Genomic DNA, 14,611 nt, shown 5'->3' with positions numbered 1-14,611 from the left:
AACATTTACCATAAAGGTTTCATTTTAGCACTATGAACATGCAAGTTCATGTCATCACTTGCATAACTTCTAGACATCTTCACTCAAAACAACTTTCTCCTCTTGTCCCTGACGTGATTCCCTCAAAGATAAAATGCTAGTAAAAAAAAAAAATACATTATTAATAAATTGTGTGATTATAGAGAAAAAAGACAGGGATACAGTCTGTGGGGCAAAATGAATCCACATTTCTGTTGCCTGATTATACCCTGTGCTTTCGATACCTCCTATTCAGTACTTGGTTCATTAGTATTCATTCAACAAACACTGATTAGTGGCCCACTATTTTTAGAAACTAAACTACAAACTAACAACACAGAAGCAAGCCACCAAGGAGCAGAGAGACAACAGAGAAGCGATAAATAAAGAAAAATCATCCTGTGGTATATGTACACCATGGAATATTATGCAGCCTTAAAAAACATGGAGACTTTACCATGTTTATGTTTACATGGATGGAGCTGGAACATATTCTTCTTAGCAAAGTATCTCAAGAATGTAAGAAAAAGAATCCAATGTACGCAGCCCTACTATGAAACCAATTTATAAACACCCACACTTTCATATGAAAGCTATAACCCAACTACAGCCCAAGATGAAGGGGGAGAGGAGGGGGAAGGATGGGTGGAGGGAGGGTAATGAGTCGGACCACATCTATGGTGCATTTTACAAGGGTATATGTCAAATCTACTAACTCTAGAATATTAATGTCTTAACACAATAATTAAGAAAGTGTGGTAACAGCTATGTTAACCAGTTTGATGTAAGCATTTCAAACTGTATATAAAACCAGCACATTGTACCCCATCAATGCATTAATGTACATAGCTATGACTTAATAAAAAAAAAAAGAAAAATCATCATCATATCATAAAATAAAATACCAAGTCTAGATTACCCATGAAATTCCTCTAGATGCTGACAAACTCCTAAATTCTAGCCCATGTTTCCAATCTTAAAATGTCTAAGATTCTCTAGGACTCCACTCCCATCTGATGTTCTCGGGAATCTGCTAACCAGAAGCTTGCCCCCTCTCAGAACTCTGTAATACAAATCACAATTAGAAGTATTAAAAGTACTCCTGGAGCTATGACAGAGGTCCTGAGTTCCTCGGCAGAATGACTCCAAATCAGATAGGAGTACAGTCATTAACAGGGCCCTCCTTCACATGAGGTTCATTCAGCAAATATTTATCCACCCCAACTATGTGCCAGGCACTGGTCTAGAAACTGAGGAAATGGCAGTCAGCATGGTTCCCTCTTCCAAGGAGCTTACATGCTAGGGGCAAAAGCCAAACAAGCAAATAAAAAAGAAGCATGTACTGTGTTATCAGATACTACTAAACGCTATGAGAGAAATAAGGCAGAGGAAGGGAAGGGAAGAGAAGAGAAAAGTACGTTTCAAGATAGCCCAAATGGAGGAGGAGATATTGGAGTAACCAAAGCATTAGGGAGAGAGAGACAAGGGTGTCAGGGGGAGACGGTTCCAGGCAAGAGAATGACAAAGACTGGGGACAACAATGTGCTCCCAAATCTCCCAAGACAGCCGCTCTGCCAGCTGCAGCCCTTGGCCCCTGCCACCTACTTCATGCCCACCCCATCAGGAGGAAGCAGCCTGAATCCCCATTATTTAACCTACATAAACATATCTCTAAGGTGTGGACATGAATGTTGAGCTGTGTGGGTCTAAGTTGTGCAAGAACTTCCTAGAAGTAGAACCCAGGTGACATCAGGTCCTGTATCCAGACAATGTCAAGGCTGCTTCCATATTCCAAAGAAAGGAACACGCCCAAAATAAGCTAAAACAATTTATGACAACATTGCCTCCAAAATTACCAGAGCTCCAAGAATAAACCCAAAAGACCTAGATTCCAAGATCCAATGGAACAATATAAAAGAGCCCCTTGCATTTTAGAACGCCACCCTTTATAAGCCCTCTAACTTGGTATAATCAGATCCAGGGCCGGATTGGTTAAGTTTTTTAATTTGAGTAATAATAACAATTATGTGCATGTGTGTGTGTATATATAGACAACACATAATTGTTAAATTATTACTCAAATTAAAACATTAACATATATACACATATATGTGTATATACAAAAAATTATATATACACATATATAAGTATATACTTGTGGACATACTTATACATGTACACACTTATGTATTTACATATTTATAAATTTTCCACATTTTCTCGTCACCTAAACATGAATCTCCATCCATTCGTCATCCTTTGGGTGTTGAGGCGTGCACTTAAGACACACACACAGATTCCTATTACCCCACTCTGAAACATGACAATCAAGGTCAGCCTTTCAAAGAAAACCACCTTCGCCAATATCAAAATGCCCATGATGTCATGTTCTCCATCCCTTGCCATTAGCCCCCTAAGCTGTGGTCATTACAATGCCAATATTGTTAGTAATTTCACTCAAAGTTCAATTAGCCAGTTACTTGATCTATATCTGACAAACACCTTAGTGACCAAATAATGTTTAACTATGTTGACTGGAAATATTAACATAAGGGTAACCTTAGGAAAAACTCAAACTCCACACATGCAAGAGAGCACACTTCTTAGGGAAAGACACCTGTGTATATTTCTTTTCCCAATAAAAAAGATTCTCTGTCCATGAAGAGAAGGTAAAGCAATGACCTTCTAGTAAAAAACAGATGAGGCTTAGTAATGTCCAAAGTCTACAGTTGCTGATGAGGGAACAGATTAAAGTTACCATTAGGTTCCTGCATTTGTTTAACTCTTCTACAAAATCAGAATCCATATTCTGGTCAATCATTTCCAATCTCCTGCCATCCACACTACATAAGTTTCAGTCAACCAGTCAACAAGTATTTATTGCTCTGCCAAACAGGCGAGATACACGTAGCAATCACAATTAATTCCCTTTAGAGTTACGTACGCTAGAAATGGAGCACTAAAGTAAATCATTACCTGTAGAAAGGCAGAAACGAAGATCATGAAGAAAACATTTCTTGAAAATGCTGATAAATGTCTTTTTTCCCTCACAATGAAAACATCAAATGAATGTCTTCAAGATTTACCTACAAGGAAAAGTGATTCACCTAGCATACATGAGACAATTTTATAATTGCTGTTTCACTTAGAAAGATTTTTGGAATTAGATTGTTGTTCTATGGAACTGTAAACTAATACGGCCTACCTTCTGTAATTTCCTACATTTTTAAGTTGAGATTGTAATTAAATGAATGTATAGGAGTTAACCATGTTTTAAAACTATGAAACTCAGATACTGTAAAAGTTAAAAGTCCTTAACAAGTTAAGTTTTAAACAAATTTCATGTTTATACTATATTTCTAAATGTCATTTCCTGGGTGGGGGGAAGCACCTTTTTCCCCTTTGGGAAAACAAAGCACACTAAAATTCGTTAAAGCTACAGGGAATTTTTTTTTTTTTTTTTTTTTGTAGAGACAGAGTCTCACTTTATGGCCCTCAGTAGAGTGCCGTGGCGTCACACGGCTCACAGCAACCTCCAGCTCTTGGGCTTACATGATTCTCTTGCCTCAGCCTCCCGAGTAGCTGGGACTACAGGCGCCCGCCACAACGCCCGGCTATTTTTTTGTTGCAGTTTGGCCGGGGCTGGGTTTGCACCCGCCACCCTCGGCATATGGGGCCGGCGCCCTACTCACTGAGCCACAGGCGCCGCCCAGCCACAGGGAATTTTTAAGGCAGTGACATTTATTCTGTATGATATTGTGATGAACCACACATGTCATTATACATTTCAAAACCCACAGAATGTAAAACATCAAAATAGGCCCCTACTGTAAACTACAGACTTTAGTAAACAATCATGTACCAACGTTGGTTCATCAGTTGTAACAAAAATGCCAAAACCCTTTATAATAAGGGTGATTGGGGGTGGTGGTGGTATGTAAACTCTCCGTGATTTACACTCACTTCCCTGTAAATCTAAAACTACCTGAAAAAAATAAAATAGTCCTGATTCATCTATGTAAACATAAGAGGTAAAGTCTCCATCTTTTTTTAATGCTGCAGAATATTCTATGGTATACATATACCACAATTTATTAATCCATTCATGGGTCGATCACAACTATAGCCCAGGATGAAGGAGGGAAGGGGTGGGGGATGGAAGCAAGGGGGGTGATTGGATAGAGGGAGGGTTAATGGTGAGACCACATTTATGAAGCATACTGCAAGGCTACAAGTCAAATCTATCAAGTATTGAACACGAATGTCTTAACACTGTGATTAAGTAAATGAGGTGAAAGCTATGTTAATTAGTAGGATGTAAGCACTCCAATTGGTACAAATAATCAACACATTGAATCCTACAGAGGCATAAATGTATTCATGATCTATGTATTTATGACTTAATAAAAAAGAAAGAAAGAAAATAAGTCTATCATAAAAGGAATATTAAAATGGTCATTAATAAAACACGCCCTTCCACATGAATTCCGATGGTTCTAGAAATTATGCCGTTCCTGGTAAGTTCTAACACACTGCATCCTGTCAGACAGACGCCATCACCAGCAACTTATTGGTTTCCTCCTTTGAGCCTATGCCCCTCCACCTTTTAATCTGAGACTTGAAACTGACAGTGAACCCAAGTCAAAGTGTTTTCAGATGTTCATTCAAACGACAAAGCCAACAATTCTCCCCTATCAGTCACACAGAAAATATGGTGTAAAGCAGCCCATGGACTGGCAAGTTGCTATCATCTGTTGTATACCTGTAGGGTTCTAAAAGCTGCTTGCAGAGGTATTTTAAAAAGTAAGAAGCTTTTAATGTGCAAAGTGGGTGGGAGAATGATGGTGCCATCATGAACATCTGTCAAAATCCTCCGAGATGTTGGGGGTTGAGGAGAAATGTTTCCCCTGTGGTGTTAGTATTGGGTGTTACTGTGGCGTTCTGAAGCCTGAGGTCTTTTCCCGGAGTTCCATTTATAACTGTCTGATGACCTTGACTTAATCCTCAAGGCACCTGTACACAGACTGCAAGTGCTATAAATCTTTTAGTCAGAAATTGCCATGAAGGCACAAGTCTCCACAAAAGAACTTAGGAATGCAAAGAACGCTCAAAACAACGCGAAGTATCAGCCCGGCTGGGAATCTCGGGGGTGCACTTACTACACAACTAACAGAGCAATAAGTGCACACGCAAAAGCATTTTAGAAATGTTGATACATCGGTGTCATAAATGGATCAGTAATTCATAGTTAAAGAGAAAGTAGAAATCAGAAAATGTTTTGTAAAAATAAAACTATATTTCCACTGTGACTTGCATTTGAAAAGTTTCCTTACACATTTTCAGCCACTACGTTTCTTACTTTGTACTCCCTTTACAACCCCCAAATTAATTTCAATTCACTTGGTAGATTCACTTTTTATTTTGAAATACTACTGTATTTCAAAATTTAACCAAGGAAAACAAAGCATTACCCTCAGGAAACTCCTTTTGTCAAGTTGCATAAATTAAATTCCTCAAAATGAACAGGGAGGGGGTTCCAGTGTTGTTAGAACTGGTCTCTGTTATTCGATTCAAACTTCATCCCGTACACAAAAATCAGCCTCGTTGGGCTCACCTGCGGTCTCCTAAACTGACTCACCCTTGGGGGACCCGCTCTCACCCTGGGTGGGTTTTAAAGATCTGGCCAACTCAAGAACAACATGAAAAAAATATTCAAGTGATTTAACAATTCAAGAAGCCAAATTCAGATTGTGAGGCATTCATATGAGTAGAAATAAAGAAATATTAGAAAAGCAGAACTCTCTTCGTAAAATGAAATTAACTTTGTCTGCAGCAGCAGCTCTCACAAACTTTGAAATTACCTGGATTGTTTGGTTAAGCTTGTTCTAGACGCCTGTGGTAAGGGAGGGGCATTTGGGGCAGTGGACCTATTTGATGTTTAGGAACATTCCCTTAGCAGTCAGCAACTTCGTTCTACTACATACGCCCACAATCTTTTCCTTTCCTCTACCTTTGTCTCGTTTCCACCTTTGTATCACCTGCCTCACTATCTCTGGGTGCCTACCCACGTCCCCACTGCTGCAGAAAAAGGAATGAAAACAATCTTTGCTCTCACTTGCTTCTTACAGAAGAAATGTTTTCTCTTTCATGCCATGGAATCACTCCTTCCTCCATAAAATTAAATGTTGAGAAGAGTTAAAAATCATACTTGTCTACTACAAGGAAGAGGTTTTGTCTTCTATCTAGCAGGCAATAGTAATGACCTACATTTGGTGCCTTCATTTCCATATAAAAATATCAACCTGCTGGCTAAATTAAAAAAAATAAAAACTAGCAGCATAGTTCCTGGATTAGTGAAATAATGACATCTTCACTTGAACTATCCAACTATCTCAACTCATCACCACCCTTTGCTAATTGAGGACTGGTCATTACCTGTTTAGAAGAAGCTGGTAGATTACGCCTCATCTACAGGTTAAAAGTCTGTGTCACATTCTACTAAGACTCACTGGAGTCTGTCCTAATGTTGTGTTACAGTTGGTCCCTTTTGTTCACATTTTAAAAACTGGTCCTACTGAATAGTTTCTTCTATTGAAACTACTTTGCACTGCAAGCAGGTAACACTGTGGTTAGAATTGTTTAGCAACACATTTCTTTCAATTCAGGGCTTATGTGAAAATAACCACGTGTGTCATACATAGCTTCCTTCTAAGCCAGAGTTGAGTGCTGGAATGAATGTTTGGTCAGAGTAAATGCTCACATTGAAAAGAGTGAACTCACAGACTACCAACTTTGCAAAACACAAAAACTTTGAACTGAATATGGATAAACCCAAGAAAGCCCAAACTGTCAAAACTTTAGACTCTTACCAGAAACGGACTCCAGCAAACACAGGAGACGCACATGATAGCCAGGAGCTGGATGACCATTTCAAAGTGATGAGACCTGCCTTGTCTGTGCTGCTGACTTTTAAATTTAACTCTTAAAAGTGTAATTCCTGTGATGGCATTGCATAATAGTGACACACCAAGGGCTAAGAGCCCCAGAAAGGAAAAAAGCAGAAGATAAAATCTATCTTCCCAGTCTTTGATGTGCTCTGTGTTATAGAAGCACCAGGTCCTTGATGCCTGAATTTTATAGTCTCGATGTCCAAGGATGGGCAGCAAAGCTATAAAAACTGCAAACAAGCACACTCCACTCAACATCATTTTCACATGTTTGGATGTAATTTTGGTAGAATGAAATATTGGTTTGGTGACTCCAATGCACCGCTCGATGGCCATTGCACTGCCCAGTAACAGTGGGCACAGGCCAGAGAACACCATGCAGATACCAAAAACGCTGCAAAGGACGTTGGACTGGTCGAAGCGGATCCAGTCCTTATCGGACGCGTACACAAACACGGCTATGGCTCCATTAATGAGATGGCCAAAGAAGTCTGTGATGACCAGGCCACTGGCCAGCAGCAGGAAGGACGCCTTGGACTTCTGTCTGAATCTCTGATACGCCTTCATGAGGATGGCAATGGCAAGGCTGTTTGACAAGATTCCCACAGTCATGAAGATTATTGAAAAGTAGACGGAAAGCCTGTTTTCTGGTGTCTGGCAGGTTGTATTTGAAAGGAGCCCAGCTGCAGGAGACTCTGACTGTTTGGAATTGTTCATGGACATTGTTGTAGAGATAAGAGCTGGCCACTTAAGTCATCTCCCTCTCAAAACTGTGCAGCCGTGCAGCGCAAACATCTGGAGCATAAAGAGAGAGGAATGATGAAGATCGCATCACTGCTCATCTGACATTTATGACTGAAGCGCCCCAGCCCCCCGTGGTGCGACCGGTTTTATCTGGCCTATGGTAAGGGAGGTTGCATCACGCTGAGAGCAGCACACATCTGCTGCGGCTCCACATTGCATTTTCAAGGTTCGGAAGCTGCCCGAATTGAGACCCTTGGTTAACCTCTGAGGCGTCTCTCTGCAAGTGGCACCTTCTAAATGTCTTCCTGACACTTCACTGACACCTTGAACCTTTCAGATTTTACAAAACCTCCAACAAGACTAGATTTAAACCCATTAAAGCTTTAAATATCAAACTAGCCTACTGTAATAACCAGAAGCCCTTTCAAAGTTTCTGCTCTTTTCTGGGGTGTGTTTTGTTCTCAAACTGCAGATTACCCCTTAGTTGAACTACCTGTTGTCAGGCAGATAGAATCTTCTCCAACCTTTGGAAGGAGACGAGCAATTTCACTGATGATAAATGGCGCTTTCCTGAATGCACTTCTAAAGCCTAAACCAAGTCATAGCAAACTACACACGCCCTGGATGCAAGGGAGGCAGAGTCGTGAGTCTGTCCTCAGGTTTTCGGGTCCAGCTGTCACCGTGCAGAAACCCTGGTTCGCGCGATGGGTAAGGGGTCGGGCCTCACTCCGCGCACCTCTGCCTAGACCCTGTCAAGTTGCGCTTTGGAGTAGCAACCTCCAAGGGTAAATATTTATTGATCACCCCTTCCCCGGGGGTGGGGAGGAGGCCCCTGAGTCACAGACGCTTGGTACACACGACCACAGCCACCCTTGCCCCGAGCTAACTGAATTGGCGTTTCAGAGCAGCTTTCCGGGAGGCTGGGAGTTCCTGAGCCAGCCTTTCCTGGGACCATCCCGGGAGTGACCGCCTGGGCTGCCCCGAGGGCAGCCGCCGCCTCCGGGTCTTACTCACAATTCATTCGACTTTCGCCGGTTACTACCCCAGCCGCCCCCAGGCCTGGCTTTGCAACTTCCTCTCCAAACCTATAACTCCCTGAAACTTTCTGCAATTACTCAAACCCGGGAGAGCTGTTTTCCCTCCCACCCGTGGAGGCGCCAATGGCCAGCACCGGCCAGGGAGAGAAACTCGGGTGTCGCCTGCAGGGAACCTCGCGGCGCAAAGGGGGTCTCTCCTCTCTCCTCTCTCTGTCCATTCCCTCCTCTGAGCCCTTCCCATCCAGTCCCCATCTGCACAGTTTAGAATGGGGACGGGTCGGCCGAGTACCCTTCTGGCTCTATGGGTCTCCCCAGCGTGGGAATCTAAGCGCAGCCTAAGCGCCCTCCCGCTCGGCCGGCCGCAGCTCTCGCTGGCGTCCAGCGGGAGAGAGAGGCTGAACCTGGGTCGCGCGGAGCATCCGGACGCCGAAGCCTGGGGATCCAGCCTCTGGAAGGTGGTTACCTTGGCATCTCCGGCCACCAACCGGGCTGGCTGCAAAGCAGAAAAGCGCGTCCCTGTGTGCGCCATGGCGCGCCAGACCCCGCGTCGCCGGCGCAGCTTCCCCGGGCTCAGCGCCGCGCTCCTGCTCCGGCCCCGGCTGGCGTCCGGCCTCTGGTCCCCTCAGCACGCCCCTTCCCCTCGCGCCGAACCTGCCAGCTGGGCAGCTCGGATCCCTCTGCACCTCGCTGCGCTCGCAGCCTGGGCGGGATGGAGCGCGCGGTGACCTCCGCCCTTTCTTCTCGCTCCTCTCCGCCCCTTTTCCACCGGCCCAGAGCAGAACCCGGAGAGACTAGGGCACCGCGCCCGGACGCTACGGCTATCCCATTAGCGACGGGGCTGCCCTCTCGGCCTTCTGACGACTAGGCGAGGGAAAGTTCTGTTTCAAACTGATTTAACGGGAAAGGGGCCATCTCCCAGGATGGAAGATGGGAGTCAGAGCTGAAGACAGATTAGGGGAAGCGCCTGGGGCTGTCAGATTGTCGCCTGCGGACTGAACTCATTCCAAGTCCAGCTCCAAACACAAATCAGGTAGGAAGGGGCTGTTATTTGAGGGAAGGCTTTGTGGCGGATACTCCAGGGAGTTAAAAACAGGTCTGCAAGCCAAGAGTTGTAAATGGAAACACTCACAGCCTTAGGGCTCCCCGGCACACGGGGAACTGGACTGTTTCCAGCTTTCCAAGGAACGTGAGGAGGGAGGGGGGCGAGACGTCTGCTTTAAGAACACCTGCAGATGGGGATATAACATTTCATTGATTTTTTTTTTTTGAGTCCGTTGTCCGTTGGTGAGAAACATTCTAGTGATGTGTGTGAGTACACCCAAAGGGATGTGAATCTAAAAAAAAAATTGTGGAGATGATTTTATAAGGAAGAAAAGACTCACTTTTTCATTAGGATTGTGATTTGAGCCCATTTTTATATGACAATAGCTTTTCGCCACATATCTTTTGATCCATACCAGCTAATGGTGTCTCATTTTTCTAGCTAAACTTCTTATGAATCTATTACTGACTTTTGCTTTTTATTTAAGTAAAACGTTACCACCTCATATATACAAAACCAATGCCACAGATTTTTCCAGTCTAAAATCAGAAGGGGCTTCTAAATTCCTGAAAATGAGAAAGGATTGTATAATGCAAAAGGGAGATAAAATAAATTAACCATTAACTGTAGAAAAAAAAATGAACGTAGTTTTCTCCTGTGGTGTGTATTGAGATATGATCATGATTTGTAAAATGAACTATTATTCAGGTATGGAAAGGGATTTAAACATTTTCGTTAGTCAAACATCCTGGTTGGTGGGGAAATATTATACTCGCATGGCCAGTAGCCAAAAACCAACTATGTATAGGCCACTATGAAAATGTGAATTGCACACAACACTGTTCTTTCACTTAGTAATAACATTTAACCATATTCCATTGCAATCATCAGTTTACTGATGTCTCTCCCACTAACATGCCCATTGAAATTCTGCAAAGGTCTTGGTCATCTCTTTATCCTTACCTAGGACAACGTCCGCCACTCACCAAATGTTGTTTGAATGATGGCTGCTGTAGGGAGCATTTCTGGATTTCAGAAAAACTCTCAAGATGTCACTGGAACACCTCACTTAATATCAGCTGCTCTAGGTCCTGGGAAGAAGAGAGGGAGAAAGAAATTGACATTAATGTAATGTCAGATCATAACATTTGTTATGTAATATATTCAAAAGTAGCACAGCTTGCATGGTTGCTTGTGAGAAGGGCACACTCTCATAGAACTATTCGTTTGCACATTCGTTTAACAAATTCATTAAGCCAATGGTTCTCAACCTTCCTAATGCCATGATGTATTTTCATTGTTACCAAGGGGTCGCAACCCACCTGCTGCATTAAGCACCTGCATTGTGCCGGGTTCTGTTACTAAGGAGGCAGAGATACAGCTACATGCAAAAAGCATCCAAGCACCTGCTCTGATGTGGCTTCTATGCTGGAAAAAAACACCTATTCCACACATGTGGAATGCATGCCCAAAAGGTCAATGAGGTTTAGATGTGGAGAATTCCCCCTTTGTGTTCAATAGCGCCAACGCTGTTGAACAGATGCCCACCTATCTACAAGGAGCTAACGTGATGGGTGTGTGCTTGGCAATCACCTTCCTTCAGGATTCAAGGAAGGACACTTTGTTCAAAAGGTGCCACTATATCTAAAGTCAGAAGAACAGGAGCTCTGTGTCACCGAGGTTGAAATAAAAACATCTTAAAAGTCAAATGGAGTTTTAAAAGTTTTTATAGTTTAAATAAAATTGCCTGGAAATGCTTTGTTGGAATTTACCATCAAGGTTAACAGTGAAAACATGCCCCAGTTTGGCATTAATAAAAATAATAACAATGACTTTTGTATTTTCGTTGTTATTATGTAACTATGTGGTACATAAAAGGTAATATATGTGATGCCTTCGTAAGTTGTAGATTGTAAAATAAACACCCATGACCTGATTTAAGAACTGCATTTATTTCCTAGGGCTTCTGTAACAAAAAAACACAAACTAGGGGTGGCTTAAACCCGTAGTCCTCAACCTTTTTGGCACCAAGGACCGGTTTCATGAAAGATAATTTTTCCAAACACAGCAGGTTGGGGTGGGGGTAGGGAGACATTAGATCCTCACAAGATTCTTACATGTGCAGTGTGTAGTAGGGTTTGTGACCCTGTGAGAGTCTAATGCCACCCTGATCTGACGGGGGCAGAGCTCAGGTGGCGAGGTGAGCAACGGGGAGCACCTGTAAACCCGGATGAAACTTTGCTTGCCCCCCACCCCCCATTCACCTTGTGCTGTACCAGTGGGGGCCACAGGCTTAAACAACAGAAGTTTATTATTTTATAATCTAGAAGCTGGAAATCTGAAATCAAAGTGTCAGAAGAGTAAGTTCCTTCTGAGAGCTATGACAGAAATCTTTTCTGTGCCTTCTGCCCAGATTTCAGTGATTTCCTGCCAGTCTTTAATGTTCTTAGGCTTGTGGATAAGACACTCCAATTCTGCCTTCGTTTTCACAAACATTCTCCCTGTGCTTGGGTCTTCACATGGCTGTCTTTTGATAAGGACCTCAGGTCCACCCCACTCCAATGTGATCTGATCTAATTATATCTGATCTACCCTGTTTCCAAACCAGGTCATATTCTGAGATACAAGGGGTGAGGACGTCACGGAATCTATTTAGGGGAGAGACACTGCCTATACTAGATCATGGCCAATAATAACATCCATGTGTGTGCCTCGCGCTCCATTCCATTTCTCTCATCCCATCCCTCCCCCAAATAAACACTACCCTGAATTGTGTGTCATTAGTCCATTATGGTTTCATCTTGTTTTATCACATTAATATACAAATGAACCAAGGTATCACTTAATTTTTCTTGGTCTATAACTTAATCTTTTGCAACTTGCTTGTTACATGCAAAATTTTCAAAATCCATGGGTATCAATATATGCAGTAATAGTTCTTTCATTTTCAAAATTTAATAATATTTGAATGTTTGAATATTCAAATATTTGAAATAGTATTCTGGCTTAGTTACTAGGTCTATTTCCCCAGTTTCTTGTTCTTATGAAATATTCATATAGGAGTTTCATTCTATATACCAGAGTGAAATCATGGAGTTCAACTTTACAAGATAATGCTAAACTATTGCATCAAGTCACATTCCCTCAAGCTGTGTATATGAAGTCCCCTTCATCTACATTCATGACAATATTGGAAATTGTCTAGATTTTTAATTTTTCCCAACCAAATGGTTGTAAATCATTTCGAATTGTAGACCTAAATGACATTGCCCTTGGCATTCACGTTTCTTCTTCTATGAAACGTCTGTTCAACTCTTTTGTCCAATTTTTTATTGGGTCATCTTCTTATTATTGATTATTCGTGTGTTCTTGATACTAGTGATCTCTAAGTTATATGTCTGGCCAGTATCTTTTTCCAAATCACAGCTTGCCTTTCCATTTTCCTTGTTCTGTCTTTTTTAACAATTGCTTCTTTTAATGTAATCAATTTGAATATTTTAAGTAGCATCTTTTGTGTTATAGCATTTTTGTATTGCATTTTAAAAGTCCTTCCAGACCCCAGATTATAAAGTTATTCTATTATGTTTTCTAAATATTTTATCTAAATATAATATTTCATGCTAAATGTTATAGCATTTTTGTATTGCATTTTAAAAGTCCTTCCAGATCCCAGATTATAAAGATATTCTATTATATTTTCTAAATATTTTATCACCCATTCACATTTAAGTCTTTAATCCTAAAATAATAAATTTTTAATATAATATGAGGCAGGAATTTAGGGGTTTTTTTCCTCCACATGGATAACCAATTTCTGTGGTGCCATTAATACATTAAAAATAATGTATTATAATAATACATTAGCAAATAACATGTTGTAATATGTCAAAATAATTAACATATTATAATAATTAATAATGTATTTCATGTGTATTATACTTATTAATAGTATATTATAATATATTATTATAATAATTAATAATATAATAACAAATATACAATAATAACTCTATATGGATTGAATTTTATCCCCCCAACATTTATATGTTGCAGTATTAATGCTCAATACTTCTGTAATTTCATTCAGAGGTAGGCCCTTTAAAGAGGTACTGCAGTTAAAATGAGGTAATTAAAACAACAGTAACAGCAATCAAAAAATAGCCAGGCATTGTGGAGGCTGCCTGCAGTCCCAGCTACTCAGGAGGCTGAGGCAAGAGAATCACTTGAGCCCAAGAGTTGGAGGTTGCTGTGAGTTGGAGTGCTGTTGTGACGCCACAGCACTCTACTGAGGGCAACATAGTGAGACTCTATCTGAAAAAAATAAATAAGTAAAATAAGGTCATTATAGTGTGTCCTAATCCACATAATGAGTAATTTCCTTTTAAGAAAGGGACCTTTGCAGACACATCCACATAGGAAGAACATGACATGCGCATGAAGATGGCCATCCACAAGCCAAAGAAAGAGGGCTGGAATACATTTTCCCTCGTGGCCTTCAGAAGGAACCAAACTGCTAACTCCTAACTTCAGAATTCCAGCCTCCAGACTGTGAGACAATACCTTTTCTGTTTGTTATTCACGGTTTAACCCACCTAGTTTGTGCACTTTGCTACGGCAGCCCTAGCAAACTTAAACACCCTGCCTTCCCCACTTACTCAGAATATGCTTCTCTCATATACCAAGTTTCCATATGTGCTGGGAAAACCATCAGGTTTTGAGTGCCTACCATATAGTAGAAACTATACTAGACGCTTTAATTATATTACAACAGTTAAGCCTCTGAATGGCCCTGTGAAGTCCAAGTGCACATCACCTCTCAATTA

The 14,611-nt window shown here is 41.5% G+C and overlaps 1 protein-coding gene across 3 annotated transcripts in view; it reads right to left on the bottom strand.

Annotated features, from left to right (window-relative positions):
• Positions 1-9,508, bottom strand: part of PTGFR (prostaglandin F receptor) — a 39,584-nt gene extending 30,076 nt beyond the window's left edge. Inside the window, exons 1-2 of one of the 3 annotated variants that reach the window (XM_053592701.1) lie at positions 9,398-9,508; positions 6,888-7,760 (exon numbers count right to left, since the gene is read on the bottom strand). In XM_053592701.1, the coding sequence (XP_053448676.1) occupies positions 6,888-7,688 (801 nt within the window). In that variant the 5' untranslated portion in view covers positions 7,689-7,760; positions 9,398-9,508. Of the gene's footprint in view, positions 1-6,887; positions 7,761-8,723; positions 8,759-9,209 lie in introns of those variants that run through there. The other 2 variants (XM_053592700.1, XM_053592702.1) reach the window with 2 other exon arrangements.
• Between the last annotated feature and the right edge of the window lie 5,103 nt (positions 9,509-14,611).

This window comes from Nycticebus coucang, chromosome 5 (assembly GCF_027406575.1).
Source record: "Nycticebus coucang isolate mNycCou1 chromosome 5, mNycCou1.pri, whole genome shotgun sequence".
NCBI lineage: Eukaryota > Metazoa > Chordata > Mammalia > Primates > Lorisidae > Nycticebus > Nycticebus coucang.
The sequence above is the reverse complement of the archived record's forward strand: the minus strand, read 5'-3'. Positions and strand labels throughout refer to the sequence as shown.